This window comes from Pelodiscus sinensis, chromosome 4 (assembly GCF_049634645.1).
Source record: "Pelodiscus sinensis isolate JC-2024 chromosome 4, ASM4963464v1, whole genome shotgun sequence".
Lineage (NCBI taxonomy): Eukaryota > Metazoa > Chordata > Testudines > Trionychidae > Pelodiscus > Pelodiscus sinensis.
In genome coordinates this window covers 11,184,302-11,199,116 of record NC_134714.1, presented here as the reverse complement: position 1 = coordinate 11,199,116, position 14,815 = coordinate 11,184,302, and the positions used below count along the sequence as shown (strand labels likewise).

The 14,815-nt window shown below is 48.5% G+C and overlaps 1 protein-coding gene across 2 annotated transcripts in view; it reads left to right on the top strand.

Moving 5' to 3' along the window:
* The window catches only part of ARMH4 (armadillo like helical domain containing 4), a 158,781-nt gene extending 144,379 nt beyond the window's left edge, over positions 1-14,402 (top strand). Inside the window, exons 7-8 of one of the 2 annotated variants that reach the window (XM_075926317.1) lie at positions 11,379-11,513; positions 11,748-14,402. In XM_075926317.1, the coding sequence (XP_075782432.1) occupies positions 11,379-11,513; positions 11,748-11,816 (204 nt within the window). In that variant the 3' untranslated portion in view covers positions 11,817-14,402. The remainder of the gene's footprint in view (positions 1-11,378; positions 11,514-11,747) is intronic. The other variant, XM_075926314.1, reaches the window with a different exon arrangement.
* The last annotated feature ends 413 nt before the right edge of the window (positions 14,403-14,815 follow it).

Genomic DNA, 14,815 nt, shown 5'->3' with positions numbered 1-14,815 from the left:
CAAAACTATAGCCTCCCAGGCCAGCCTCCAGACCCACACAGCAGGCAGCAGCCCTGAACTTGCTGCTAGAGCCCAGCTGACCATGCAGTGACTCTCTCACCCAGGGAGCTGGAGAGCCAACTCCGCCTGGCTGGGGAAGCCTCCCAGCAAACTCCACAACTGGGAATCAACAGTGGAGACATAAACCCAGCTGAGGGATCCTGCCTTCAGGTCCCTAGAGGCTAGCTCTCAGGGGGAACCCTGCATGCAGGCCTGGGGCTTACTAGCTCCCACACACTCAGTCCTCCCCTTTTCCTGGCTGGCTCCAGACTCCCCTCAACAATGGTCTCTCCTTCCCCCTGGGAGGGGCATCTCACTCCCTGTGGGTTGCCGGGCAGACTCTGGCCCTGGTAGGGAGGGGGAGCCAAGGCAAACTCAGAGTGCCTCTCCCTGAGCTGCCAGCAGACAAAGCCCCGGGAATCCAAGCAATCTCCTTGGGGGTTACACTCTCCCTGTGCGAAAGTTCTTGCCGTCCTCGGCAAGGGTCATTTAACCACAACACAAACATGCAAAGTCCTTTCCATCAGGTAATAGTATACATTGTTTAGTTGACAATAAATATCATTAGCCAATAAGTAAGTATTGCTGTGTCCACATACAATATTAATTTAAACATTAAATTGTTATTCAATTTACATTAATAACATTCTTACTATATTTAAATAAATGACTTAACCTTGGAGTCTCCATTGTTAACTATCAGACACAAACAATAATAGGCCACCCGCACCCATCTATTTACTAAATGCAGAGGGACAGAGGTGGAGGACCCTGGGACATCATAGGTGAGTTTCTGTACAGGTTTTCGCTCTCGTTCTGAACGTCGAAGTACAGGAGCTTCTTCATTCTCAGGGTTCTCAGCAGTAATGACTGCAGGACAATCAATGATTTCCCTCTCTGCAGGTTGCATGGCTTCTCCCACATCCTCTACAGGTGGAACCATCCTAGCTGGTAAACCACTTGCCTCTTCATGCTGTATTGTTGACTGAGGGGGTACAAAGGGTGCAGCTTCAGGGTTAAGTATTTGAGCTAGAGGAGGCTCAGATTCTCCCTCTCTAACAGTTTCTACCTCACATAGCTGCTCATGAAGCATAGGAGATATTGGATAATAGGGGAAGAATTCCTCTTCACTGCTACTCTGTGAATGAGGATCAATTTCTCCAGAGGAGGTTAAAGACTCACTGTCTGCCTCCTCAGCAGATTCAAGTTGTGCAGTAAGGGTTCTTTCTGCAGGAACTTTCTTCCTTAGTCTTGAACGAGTAATGGGTCGCCGGGAGGAACCACATTCACTATTTTTCTCTTCACCTATTAACTGCCCCACTGGCAAGAGGTGGTTTCGGTGAATAGTCTTACAAACATTTTTTCCATTTTCCATCCTAAGGCGATATACAGGCAAGTCTGGTAGCTTATCAACCACTATGTAGGTGTCTCCAATGTAGCGCCCCCTCTCCACCTGGTTACCTTCTTTTAGAGCCAATCTCCTTTCAGGTTCGGATGGATAGGTCTGGGTTCTTCTGGATCCCGCCACCTACTCAATTTTATTCTTTCTGATTGATGTACTTGGCGGTGCCTCCACCCCCCTCACTCCTTCCTAGCAGGGTTGCCAGGGCAGCTTGGGAGGAAAATTCTAGCCCAGGATAATCCCCACGTATTCGCCAGATAGTTGGAGACTCCCAGAAAATAACACAAACACATACACTATAATAAACACAATTATATTAAACAGGAGACAATTATAACAGAACAGGGTAAAACATTATTTTTAGGGTCACCGGTGCCCTGCAACTGTGAGGTTAGTGTCCCGTTGGTACGCGTACTTTGTTGGGGCCCTTGATGACTGTTGACCACACAATCCTTCTCTGCAGTGGTTTAGCAGTGGAGCTGACTAGGTCCAGTACAGCCCAAGGGACTCACAAATGGGAGAAGGCAGTAAATCCCTCCACTGTTTAATACGCTGCAGGTAATAAAATCCCCAAACAAATTCCCTGCCTGACTAACTAAAAATTGGTGCACTCACACACTCCATGAATGAGCCTCAGGTTGAGAGATGACTCAGTCTCTGCAAAGGGCTGCTCTCTTCTCACAGGGGTCCTCTTCAAGCAGGAACCAGGCTGCTTCAGTCCCAGAATTTCCCCTTACCGTGAAGGGGTGCAGGGCTCAAGATGCAGACCACACAACTGCACCAAAATTCAAAACTATAGCCTCCCAGGCCAGCCTCCAGACCCACACAGCAGGCAGCAGCCCTGAACTTGCTGCTAGAGCCCAGCTGACCATGCAGTGACTCTCTCACCCAGGGAGCTGGAGAGCCAACTCCGCCTGGCTGGGGAAGCCTCCCAGCAAACTCCACAACTGGGAATCAACAGTGGAGACATAAACCCAGCTGAGGGATCCTGCCTTCAGGTCCCTAGAGGCTAGCTCTCAGGGGGAACCCTGCATGCAGGCCTGGGGCTTACTAGCTCCCACACACTCAGTCCTCCCCTTTTCCTGGCTGGCTCCAGACTCCCCTCAACAATGGTCTCTCCTTCCCCCTGGGAGGGGCATCTCACTCCCTGTGGGTTGCCGGGCAGACTCTGGCCCTGGTAGGGAGGGGGAGCCAAGGCAAACTCAGAGTGCCTCTCCCTGAGCTGCCAGCAGACAAAGCCCCGGGAATCCAAGCAATCTCCTTGGGGGTTACACTCTCCCTGTGCGAAAGTTCTTGCCGTCCTCGGCAAGGGTCATTTAACCACAACACAAACATGCAAAGTCCTTTCCATCAGGTAATAGTATACATTGTTTAGTTGACAATAAATATCATTAGCCAATAAGTAAGTATTGCTGTGTCCACATACAATATTAATTTAAACATTAAATTGTTATTCAATTTACATTAATAACATTCTTACTATATTTAAATAAATGACTTAACCTTGGAGTCTCCATTGTTAACTATCAGACACAAACAATAATAGGCCACCCGCACCCATCTATTTACTAAATGCAGAGGGACAGAGGTGGAGGACCCTGGGACATCATAGGTGAGTTTCTGTACAGGTTTTCGCTCTCGTTCTGAACGTCGAAGTACAGGAGCTTCTTCATTCTCAGGGTTCTCAGCAGTAATGACTGCAGGACAATCAATGATTTCCCTCTCTGCAGGTTGCATGGCTTCTCCCACATCCTCTACAGGTGGAACCATCCTAGCTGGTAAACCACTTGCCTCTTCATGCTGTATTGTTGACTGAGGGGGTACAAAGGGTGCAGCTTCAGGGTTAAGTATTTGAGCTAGAGGAGGCTCAGATTCTCCCTCTCTAACAGTTTCTACCTCACATAGCTGCTCATGAAGCATAGGAGATATTGGATAATAGGGGAAGAATTCCTCTTCACTGCTACTCTGTGAATGAGGATCAATTTCTCCAGAGGAGGTTAAAGACTCACTGTCTGCCTCCTCAGCAGATTCAAGTTGTGCAGTAAGGGTTCTTTCTGCAGGAACTTTCTTCCTTAGTCTTGAACGAGTAATGGGTCGCCGGGAGGAACCACATTCACTATTTTTCTCTTCACCTATTAACTGCCCCACTGGCAAGAGGTGGTTTCGGTGAATAGTCTTACAAACATTTTTTCCATTTTCCATCCTAAGGCGATATACAGGCAAGTCTGGTAGCTTATCAACCACTATGTAGGTGTCTCCAATGTAGCGCCCCCTCTCCACCTGGTTACCTTCTTTTAGAGCCAATCTCCTTTCAGGTTCGGATGGATAGGTCTGGGTTCTTCTGGATCCCGCCACCTACTCAATTTTATTCTTTCTGATTGATGTACTTGGCGGTGCCTCCACCCCCCTCACTCCTTCCTAGCAGGGTTGCCAGGGCAGCTTGGGAGGAAAATTCTAGCCCAGGATAATCCCCACGTATTCGCCAGATAGTTGGAGACTCCCAGAAAATAACACAAACACATACACTATAATAAACACAATTATATTAAACAGGAGACAATTATAACAGAACAGGGTAAAACATTATTTTTAGGGTCACCGGTGCCCTGCAACTGTGAGGTTAGTGTCCCGTTGGTACGCGTACTTTGTTGGGGCCCTTGATGACTGTTGACCACACAATCCTTCTCTGCAGTGGTTTAGCAGTGGAGCTGACTAGGTCCAGTACAGCCCAAGGGACTCACAAATGGGAGAAGGCAGTAAATCCCTCCACTGTTTAATACGCTGCAGGTAATAAAATCCCCAAACAAATTCCCTGCCTGACTAACTAAAAATTGGTGCACTCACACACTCCATGAATGAGCCTCAGGTTGAGAGATGACTCAGTCTCTGCAAAGGGCTGCTCTCTTCTCACAGGGGTCCTCTTCAAGCAGGAACCAGGCTGCTTCAGTCCCAGAATTTCCCCTTACCGTGAAGGGGTGCAGGGCTCAAGATGCAGACCACACAACTGCACCAAAATTCAAAACTATAGCCTCCCAGGCCAGCCTCCAGACCCACACAGCAGGCAGCAGCCCTGAACTTGCTGCTAGAGCCCAGCTGACCATGCAGTGACTCTCTCACCCAGGGAGCTGGAGAGCCAACTCCGCCTGGCTGGGGAAGCCTCCCAGCAAACTCCACAACTGGGAATCAACAGTGGAGACATAAACCCAGCTGAGGGATCCTGCCTTCAGGTCCCTAGAGGCTAGCTCTCAGGGGGAACCCTGCATGCAGGCCTGGGGCTTACTAGCTCCCACACACTCAGTCCTCCCCTTTTCCTGGCTGGCTCCAGACTCCCCTCAACAATGGTCTCTCCTTCCCCCTGGGAGGGGCATCTCACTCCCTGTGGGTTGCCGGGCAGACTCTGGCCCTGGTAGGGAGGGGGAGCCAAGGCAAACTCAGAGTGCCTCTCCCTGAGCTGCCAGCAGACAAAGCCCCGGGAATCCAAGCAATCTCCTTGGGGGTTACACTCTCCCTGTGCGAAAGTTCTTGCCGTCCTCGGCAAGGGTCATTTAACCACAACACAAACATGCAAAGTCCTTTCCATCAGGTAATAGTATACATTGTTTAGTTGACAATAAATATCATTAGCCAATAAGTAAGTATTGCTGTGTCCACATACAATATTAATTTAAACATTAAATTGTTATTCAATTTACATTAATAACATTCTTACTATATTTAAATAAATGACTTAACCTTGGAGTCTCCATTGTTAACTATCAGACACAAACAATAATAGGCCACCCGCACCCATCTATTTACTAAATGCAGAGGGACAGAGGTGGAGGACCCTGGGACATCATAGGTGAGTTTCTGTACAGGTTTTCGCTCTCGTTCTGAACGTCGAAGTACAGGAGCTTCTTCATTCTCAGGGTTCTCAGCAGTAATGACTGCAGGACAATCAATGATTTCCCTCTCTGCAGGTTGCATGGCTTCTCCCACATCCTCTACAGGTGGAACCATCCTAGCTGGTAAACCACTTGCCTCTTCATGCTGTATTGTTGACTGAGGGGGTACAAAGGGTGCAGCTTCAGGGTTAAGTATTTGAGCTAGAGGAGGCTCAGATTCTCCCTCTCTAACAGTTTCTACCTCACATAGCTGCTCATGAAGCATAGGAGATATTGGATAATAGGGGAAGAATTCCTCTTCACTGCTACTCTGTGAATGAGGATCAATTTCTCCAGAGGAGGTTAAAGACTCACTGTCTGCCTCCTCAGCAGATTCAAGTTGTGCAGTAAGGGTTCTTTCTGCAGGAACTTTCTTCCTTAGTCTTGAACGAGTAATGGGTCGCCGGGAGGAACCACATTCACTATTTTTCTCTTCACCTATTAACTGCCCCACTGGCAAGAGGTGGTTTCGGTGAATAGTCTTACAAACATTTTTTCCATTTTCCATCCTAAGGCGATATACAGGCAAGTCTGGTAGCTTATCAACCACTATGTAGGTGTCTCCAATGTAGCGCCCCCTCTCCACCTGGTTACCTTCTTTTAGAGCCAATCTCCTTTCAGGTTCGGATGGATAGGTCTGGGTTCTTCTGGATCCCGCCACCTACTCAATTTTATTCTTTCTGATTGATGTACTTGGCGGTGCCTCCACCCCCCTCACTCCTTCCTAGCAGGGTTGCCAGGGCAGCTTGGGAGGAAAATTCTAGCCCAGGATAATCCCCACGTATTCGCCAGATAGTTGGAGACTCCCAGAAAATAACACAAACACATACACTATAATAAACACAATTATATTAAACAGGAGACAATTATAACAGAACAGGGTAAAACATTATTTTTAGGGTCACCGGTGCCCTGCAACTGTGAGGTTAGTGTCCCGTTGGTACGCGTACTTTGTTGGGGCCCTTGATGACTGTTGACCACACAATCCTTCTCTGCAGTGGTTTAGCAGTGGAGCTGACTAGGTCCAGTACAGCCCAAGGGACTCACAAATGGGAGAAGGCAGTAAATCCCTCCACTGTTTAATACGCTGCAGGTAATAAAATCCCCAAACAAATTCCCTGCCTGACTAACTAAAAATTGGTGCACTCACACACTCCATGAATGAGCCTCAGGTTGAGAGATGACTCAGTCTCTGCAAAGGGCTGCTCTCTTCTCACAGGGGTCCTCTTCAAGCAGGAACCAGGCTGCTTCAGTCCCAGAATTTCCCCTTACCGTGAAGGGGTGCAGGGCTCAAGATGCAGACCACACAACTGCACCAAAATTCAAAACTATAGCCTCCCAGGCCAGCCTCCAGACCCACACAGCAGGCAGCAGCCCTGAACTTGCTGCTAGAGCCCAGCTGACCATGCAGTGACTCTCTCACCCAGGGAGCTGGAGAGCCAACTCCGCCTGGCTGGGGAAGCCTCCCAGCAAACTCCACAACTGGGAATCAACAGTGGAGACATAAACCCAGCTGAGGGATCCTGCCTTCAGGTCCCTAGAGGCTAGCTCTCAGGGGGAACCCTGCATGCAGGCCTGGGGCTTACTAGCTCCCACACACTCAGTCCTCCCCTTTTCCTGGCTGGCTCCAGACTCCCCTCAACAATGGTCTCTCCTTCCCCCTGGGAGGGGCATCTCACTCCCTGTGGGTTGCCGGGCAGACTCTGGCCCTGGTAGGGAGGGGGAGCCAAGGCAAACTCAGAGTGCCTCTCCCTGAGCTGCCAGCAGACAAAGCCCCGGGAATCCAAGCAATCTCCTTGGGGGTTACATTAGCATTGCAACTTCAAACAAAACACGCACACACACACACACATATGGGGAGAATGAAGTTTAGAGCAAGTTACAAAGTGACTGAGAATTACAAAGGTTACAAAGTTGCAGCTTACAGTAAATTTGAGAGTTACAAAGTTTTACAAAGATGACAGCAATTTGCAAGGTTTGACAAAGATCACAGTGAGTTGCAGTTTAAAACCTTAGACCTTACAGTTTAGCGTCGTTTCAGAAAATGCATGTGTAAAATCAAGTAAGCTCAGGCGCAGGCTTTTTTATGCAACAACCTCTTTCAGTTCCTGTGTTGTTGACCCTTCAAAGCCCTGTGGAGTCAGGGAGGCACATGTGCAGAACTTGGCAAACATCCCCCTTGGCAGCCAACATGGGAGCAGTCAGATGCCTTCCCCAGGGCTGGGAGCACAGGAGTGGCGTTTTCTCACTGTGTGTACATGCAGCGCTCCACAGGCTTGGGTATGCAACAGCAAGGAGGGAATGGAGCTAAGATTTTGCCCATACAGCAGGCGGTTGGAGAGCCCTGACGCAGTTGCACGAGAAAGCACTAGAAAGAGCACAGATTTGCTATGATCCTGGCAGGCCACAGAATTCTGATACACAATGAACCTGGAAGCCACGCCTGGGCTAATGCTAACAGCAAGCGTTTTAACCTCCCCTCACTGTTTGCACTCACAGCAATGTTCCGGGAATAGAAATGCCCATTCTGTTGTAATTAGGTCACACAATTAAGGCACCTTAATTAGCCCACTGAAATTTAGCCATTCAACGGAGCTTTTCCAAACCTCCTTTTGCAGTAACTTGAAGGCAGGCAGCTGTCTTTCCTTTTGAGTGGGGCTGTTTTCAGAGAATGTGTGTGCAGCACATAGTAATGTGTCATTAAACAAACAGCAGCGGGTGCCAACAAACAGAAAAGACATTCCTCAGGCTGTAGGATGTAGAGACGGAGTTGTTCCTATGGGAAAAGCCATTCTTGTAACAGACAGAGAAGGTGGGTGAGGCGGTATCTTTTATTGAACCCTCATCCACTTTGTCTCTGATATCCTGGGACTAACACCCATGATTCATGTAGAGTCATGATATTAAGAGGAATTTATGATGTGAGCAGTGTACAAATCAACTCTCACTAACAACTTCTTTCTTAGGGGAAAGCATTTTATTTTCCTTCTCCAGATTAAAATACAAAGGCAATGCTTGCCGAAAAGCCTTTTACACTGAGTGGGTTATGGCAGAAAAGCAATTATGGTTAAGAAGCACGTAAGGATATTTTACCTTGAGACTCCCTCAGCGGAATGTATATGATTGCACAAAAGTGCAATTCTCAGCAGACCTCTGGATTGTGCATGCATCCATCTGCATGTGTCAAAATCATGCCCTTGCATTTGTGTGTACATATTGGGAAGGGTAAGGACCTGATTACCAAAGTCAAGGGTAGGTGATCATTTTTGATTGGGGGGGGGGGCACTCTTAGGTTTTCTTCAGTGGTCAAGGGTCACGCTTGCCCGCCCCTGACTTAAGTTGTATGTGCAATGCCAGAACAATTTGCACATGCAAATTTTTCATGCACTCAGCCTGAGGAGCACTAAAAATGTGGGTTAATTTTCATTTAAAACAGTAAAATATAAAACAAGCAGCATTTTAAGCAGTTTGTAAAAAGCATTTTTTTAATCTAGCAGTTATTTCCAAAATATTCATTTTTTTTGTTTCATTACTGGCCACTTCCTGCATTATAAATTCCCAGGCAGTGCAAATTTGCTTATAATCAATAGTGAATTTAAATCAGGGAACCCTAGCTGCATTTCTCACAGTGGGTGTTTTCTTCTTGGCTGAGTTACACATTGCGTCTCAGCTGCAGCATTCTTACACCCTCCTCGGAAGCTCTGGTGCCAGGACACTGAATAGATGAATCTTGGGTCTGATCCTGTCTGGAAGCTTTTATGTTCTTATGCAAAAAATGGATGCTGATAAATTGTCTAGCCTTCAGATCTGCCCATTTATTTCACTGTGTTTCCATACATTTTTAAAGGGTTATTGATACCTCTCCTATAAAGCACTTGGGGTATGTCTACACTACAAAGTTAATTCGAACTAACAGACGTTAGTTCGAATTAACTTTAATAGGCGCTACACATACAAACCGCTAGTTCGAACTTAATTCGAACTAGCGGAGCGCTTAATTCGAACTAGGTAAACCTCATTCTACGAGGACTAACGCCTAGTTCAAATTAAGTAGTCCGAATTAAGGGCTGTGTAGCCACTTAATTCGAACTAGTGGGAGGCTAGTCCTCCCCAGTTTGCCCTGGTGGCCACTCTGGGCACCACCAGGGAAACTTGTCTGCCCCCCTCCAGGCCCCGGAGCCCCTAAAGGGGCACAGTCTGGCTACGGTGCCCGTGTCAAGTGCAAGCCTGCCAGCACCCAGCCAGCAGACCCTGCACCTGGCACGGCACGAGCCAGCCACCCGCTTCCACCCAGCCCTCCCCCTCTTCCCGGGACCAGGCTGGCAGCTCCCGGGAGCCTGCCTGGGGCTGCAAGAGGCGGGCACCCGCCTGGTCTAGTGCGGACATCGTGGACCTCATCGAGGTTTCGGGCGAAGCCTTCAACGTCCACGACCTCCGCACTAGGCACAGGAAAGTGGCCGTCTAGGGCAGGATAGCCGCCAGCCTGGCCACCCAGGAGCAGGTTTGCATGAAAATCAAGGTGGTTGAGTGACACCCCGACCCTGAGCCCTGAGCTTAGAACATAAAAACATAAGAATGGCCATACTGGGTCAGACCAAAGGTCCATCTAGCCCAGTAGCCTGTCTGCCGACAGTGGCCAGTAGGTACCCTGGAGGGGATGGACCAAAGACAATGACCAAGTCATTTGTCTCGTGCCATCCATCTCCAGCCTTCCACAAACAGAGGCCAGGGACACCATTTCTACCCCCTGGCTAATACCACTCCATGGACCCAACCTCCATGAATTTATCTAACTTCTCTTTAAACTCTGTTATAGTTCTAGCCTTCACAGCCTCCTGCAGCAAGGAGTTCTACAGGTTGACTATTTGCTTTGTGAAGAACAACTTTCTGTTACTAGTTTGAAGCCTGCTACCCATTCATTTCATTTGGTGTCCTCTAGTCCTTCTATTATGGGAACTAATGAAGAACTTTTCTTTATGCACCCTCTCCACACCACTCATGCTTTTATAGTTCTCTATCATATCCCCCCCTCAGTCTCCTCTTTTCTAAGCTGAAAAGTCCTAGTCTCTTTAGCCTCTCTTCATATGGGACCTGTTCCCAACCCCTGATCATTTTAGTTGCCCTCTCCTCTCTCACCCTCTCTCTTCCCCTCTCCCACCTCCTTTTCCCAGTCTCCCCGAGTTTTGTTCAATAAAGAGAGTTTCTATTTTTGAACACACGTTATCTTTATTTTGTACATCAGGAAGGGGGGCTAGGGAAAGGTAAGTGGAAGGAGGTGAGGGAGGAATGGGGTACGAGCCCCCGATGGGGAGGACTGGGGTGGCTCTGTGGGCTCCTCGGGGTGGAAGCTCTCCTGCAGCCCCCTGATTGGCCCCCTCCCGGATGGCAGCCTGCGGCAAGTGCAGCCGGGCTGATGGCCGAGTGCTGTGATGTGCCGAGTGTGGGCATTCAGGGCACTCCAAGCCAGGACTGCTTTGCTGTCCCTCATCGAGTTTGACAAGTGGGGAACCCCTGAGAACTGTCTGTTCGGGGTGGGGGTTGGGTCCCTTTATGCACAGCCCTCGGCTAGCCTGAGACAGCAGCTCCACACTCTAAGTCCTAATCTGATGCCCTGCCGGCACTGCTTCCGGCCATCCTTAACCCCGCTTCAGGGTCCACTCAATGTGGACATGCTAGTTCGAATTAGCAAAATGCTAGTTTGAACTAGTTTTTAGGTCTAGATGCACTAGTTCGAATTAGCTTAGTTCGAATTAACTAATTCAAATTAAGTTAGTTCGAATTAGTGCTGTGGTGTAGACATACCCTTGGAGAGTTACAGATGAGGGGACTGATACAAGAGTGAGGTGGTGTAATAAATAGCGATGATCCCTTCCCACTTTTTTCAAGGGTGTTTTGTTGTGCTTTGGGACATATCGTATAATACAGTGTAGAAATACACAGCAGTCATAGGTTAATGGGAAAGGAACCACCCTGCGCTGGTTGTCTCTGGCTGTGATGCTCTCCTTTTTGTGTAGGCAGGATACATGTCTGGGATGCTGGTTCCTGTGGGGGTCGGTATAGCTGGAGCTCTGTTTATCCTGGGAGCGCTCTACAGCATTAAGATCATGAATCGCCGAAGGAGAAACGGCTCCAAGAGGCATAAAAGAAAGGTACAGCCACTGTAAAGAAAACCAAGCTCTGCTCTCCTGACCACCCTCCTATTCCCATGTCTGGTTCAGTCAGTGACTACAAGCAAATTATGGAGCACCTTTGTGTTTGGGTTGAAATGGAAAAGATGCACTTAGATTATATTAATTAAAGTGGGGAAGGGCAGGTGAAGGAGGAATTCAAACTTTTTGCCCATGTAACGGAATCTGTGTAACGTTTCTTTTTTTCTTCTTTAGCAGAGGGAATTTAACAGCATGCAGGATCGAGTAATGCTCTTAGCCGATAGCTCTGAAGATGAATTTTGAGTCGGACCTCAGAGCTGTTGTGACATCCAGTGACTTTTGGGGGCAGGGGAAAAAGAGGGGAGCAAAAAAGGAGGCGTTTGTGCTGCATCTCTGCTATCAGCCACCGCACACCACTGTGTAGTGGTTTTGACACCCTGGCAAAACAGGCATGTTGTATTCTAAATGTAATGCGCAATGATGTTTGTTTTTATACTGTAGTGAGATTGCACATTCACACAGGGCACCTCATTGAAATGCAGAATACGTATCGTTACAGCTGGTGCTGATACTTACGGATGATTGCTTTGTTTTTATCACAGTGTAATATTTTTGTTCCAGCTGATGGTAACTAATCATAATTATTGCTGTCACCTGATTTCAGGATGGAAACCTTCACCAAGAATGACTTTTGTCCAAGTAGTTAACTGTAAATGTTACATTACTGGAGCTAGTTTGTCAGTGCTAAAATTAGCTGTTCTGCTTAATTAACAAACTACACCCTTGAACCACCTCCCTCGCCAACAGGGAGATGCCAAAGTACAGTCCAATTATAGACATAATAATAGACTCATTTGTATATTGCTTGCCCCAATTTCCCTTGTCCTTTAAAATCCCACCCTTCAACTGTGTTTCATGTTTAGGGAAAACATATGGAAATGGCAACAAAGCATGATTCACTGCCTAAATATTCAGAGCCGTCTTCACCAGCATTATAACAGCACAACAAATGCCACCACATGCACACTGACAAATGCTAAGGTGCTCTTTGCACGAATCTCTTAGCTTTTATTCAGTGTGCCATTTGAATATCAAGCAGGCAAAAGAACGAGAAAAGACAGGCTAGAGAGTTTTCACCATAAGGGCCTTGTTTGTTTGTTTGCTTGGCGTGACATACTTAGGGTGCAGGGCTCTGCCTGCTTAGCGGAGTTGGAGAAATAATAATTTGTCTCTCTCTTTTCTCAATTGGTAACTAACCGTTGTAACGTTGCAGACATCTGTGGCCCGTGGAAGGTGTGTAATGTCGCTGTGTCCTGGCACCTGATGGATCAGGAAAACAGACTGTGTGTGTGAGATGCAGGACAGGGAGCAAAAAGAGCTCTCTTCCTCTTGAGTGCTGAAGAGAAGCTCGCTTGTGGCTGCTTGTTTTTGGACCTGATTCAGATCAGGTCTAGAAGCTGTGCCAGCAGGAGCAGGGCTGGCCCACAACATTTTGGCACCTGAGGTGGAGAGCTCAAATGATGTCCCCATGCCACCTTTTCTCCTGCCTGCCTGTTATGTCTCCTGTGCCCTCCTTCCTCCAGCACAGCACTCCCCCATCTCTGTGCATCTAGAGCAGAGAGAATACACACGCACCCGCAGCAGACAATTTTCTACACTCTGGGTCCTACTGGCGCCCCTCCCCACAGTCTGGCACCTGAGGCAGCTGCCTCAGTTCGCCTCATGGTAAGGCCAGCCCTGAGCAGGAGGCTACCGTGCATGCGACTGTCGGTGGTTAGGCAGCCATGGCTGGGGTACATGTAGTCATAGAGAGCAAAGGCCCCGGGAAGGAAGTTGAGGCTGGGATACATATGGCCAAACAGGAAAGGCCGCCAGGGCGGCAGCGTGTGTGGTCGTGAGTGGGATGGGATTGGCTTGGGAACGTGGTCACAGGCTGGAAGGCAGCGGAGGCTGGAATGAAGGCAGAGATAGGTTAGAGCTGGGGTTCTCAAACTTTGTGATACTGCGACCCCCTTCTAAGTTGCTCGCGACCCCCCGCGGGGGTCAGGACCCACCATTTTGAGAAACGCGGGGTTAGAGAATTGCGAGGCGGGTGTGTTGGGCCATAAGTGAAAGGCAATCGAGGCTGTAGTACGTGTGGTCAGAGGCAGCGGGAAAGGGCCATTACTGGCTATTCCATCAGCAGGTGTGAGCAGCATGGACACATACAGCTGATCTCAAAGAAACACAGTGAATTAGCAAAGCCCGAGTCTGGAACAGAACAGGAAAGAAGGAGCTTTACTGCTGAGTTGGTTGATTGGTTGGTTATTTCATCCTGGAGTACATGGGGCATGTTTTGTTGTTTGTTTGTTTGTTTGTTTGTTTGTTTGTTTAAGGCTCCTTATTTCCCGTGCTCTGGCATGTTGTGAAGTGCTGGGTCCATCCTGCCTCCATCTTACACTTATGCAAAAATCCTTGTCCTCCAGTTGGAAACCGCTCCTATTACAGGGAACCTTGACTACAGCTGCGGAGGAGACAAGACGAGTCAAGTAAGGTCAGACTGTGCTTTTCCCTAGCTCAGTCCCTCTGAGTTGCTGGAGGAAGTACCAGAGACATGTGTGAGGAATGGACAGGCCAGGAGTGAATTCTTTGTAAAGGTGACAAGGGCTGGCTCTTTGCCAAGATGCAACACAGCAAAGCGCTGTGGCAGGACAGCGGGGATTCTGCTTAGTCGTGTGCCTCAGGAGAAGGCTCGGCTAAGGGGACTTAAGCTGCCTTTCCACTCTCTTGCTCCTAGGCTTGCTGTGGGCATTCCCTAGTGTAAGTTGCAGCCTTGGGCTATGTCTTCACCGGTGGGTTGTTGCCCCAGAAGTATGCAAATGAGGCTAAGCGTGGAATATTGCCGAGCCTTATTTGCATACCTAAAGAGCCGCCGTTTTTGCAGAAGAGACTCTTGCGCTAGAAGGAGCATCTACACTGCCCCTTCTTGTGCTAAAAAACCCCTCTTGCACAATGTCGCGACGCTGATTATTTTCAGGAATAACGGCATTGCGCAAGAGGGTTTTTCTTGTGCAAAAAGGGGCAATGTAGACGCTCCTAGCGCAAGATCCTCTTCCGCAAAATGGCGGCTCATTAAATATGCAAATGAGGCTCGGCAATATTCCACGCTTAGCCTTATTTGCATACTTCTGGCACAAGCTCACGTCAGTGTAGACATAGCCTTGCAGTGGCTAGAGTGGATGATGCAGCAGCCAGAGATGCGGGAAACCCCCTCTCTTGCCCTATCCCCCTGCCTGTACCTTCCGCCCCAGGCTGGGGGGTGG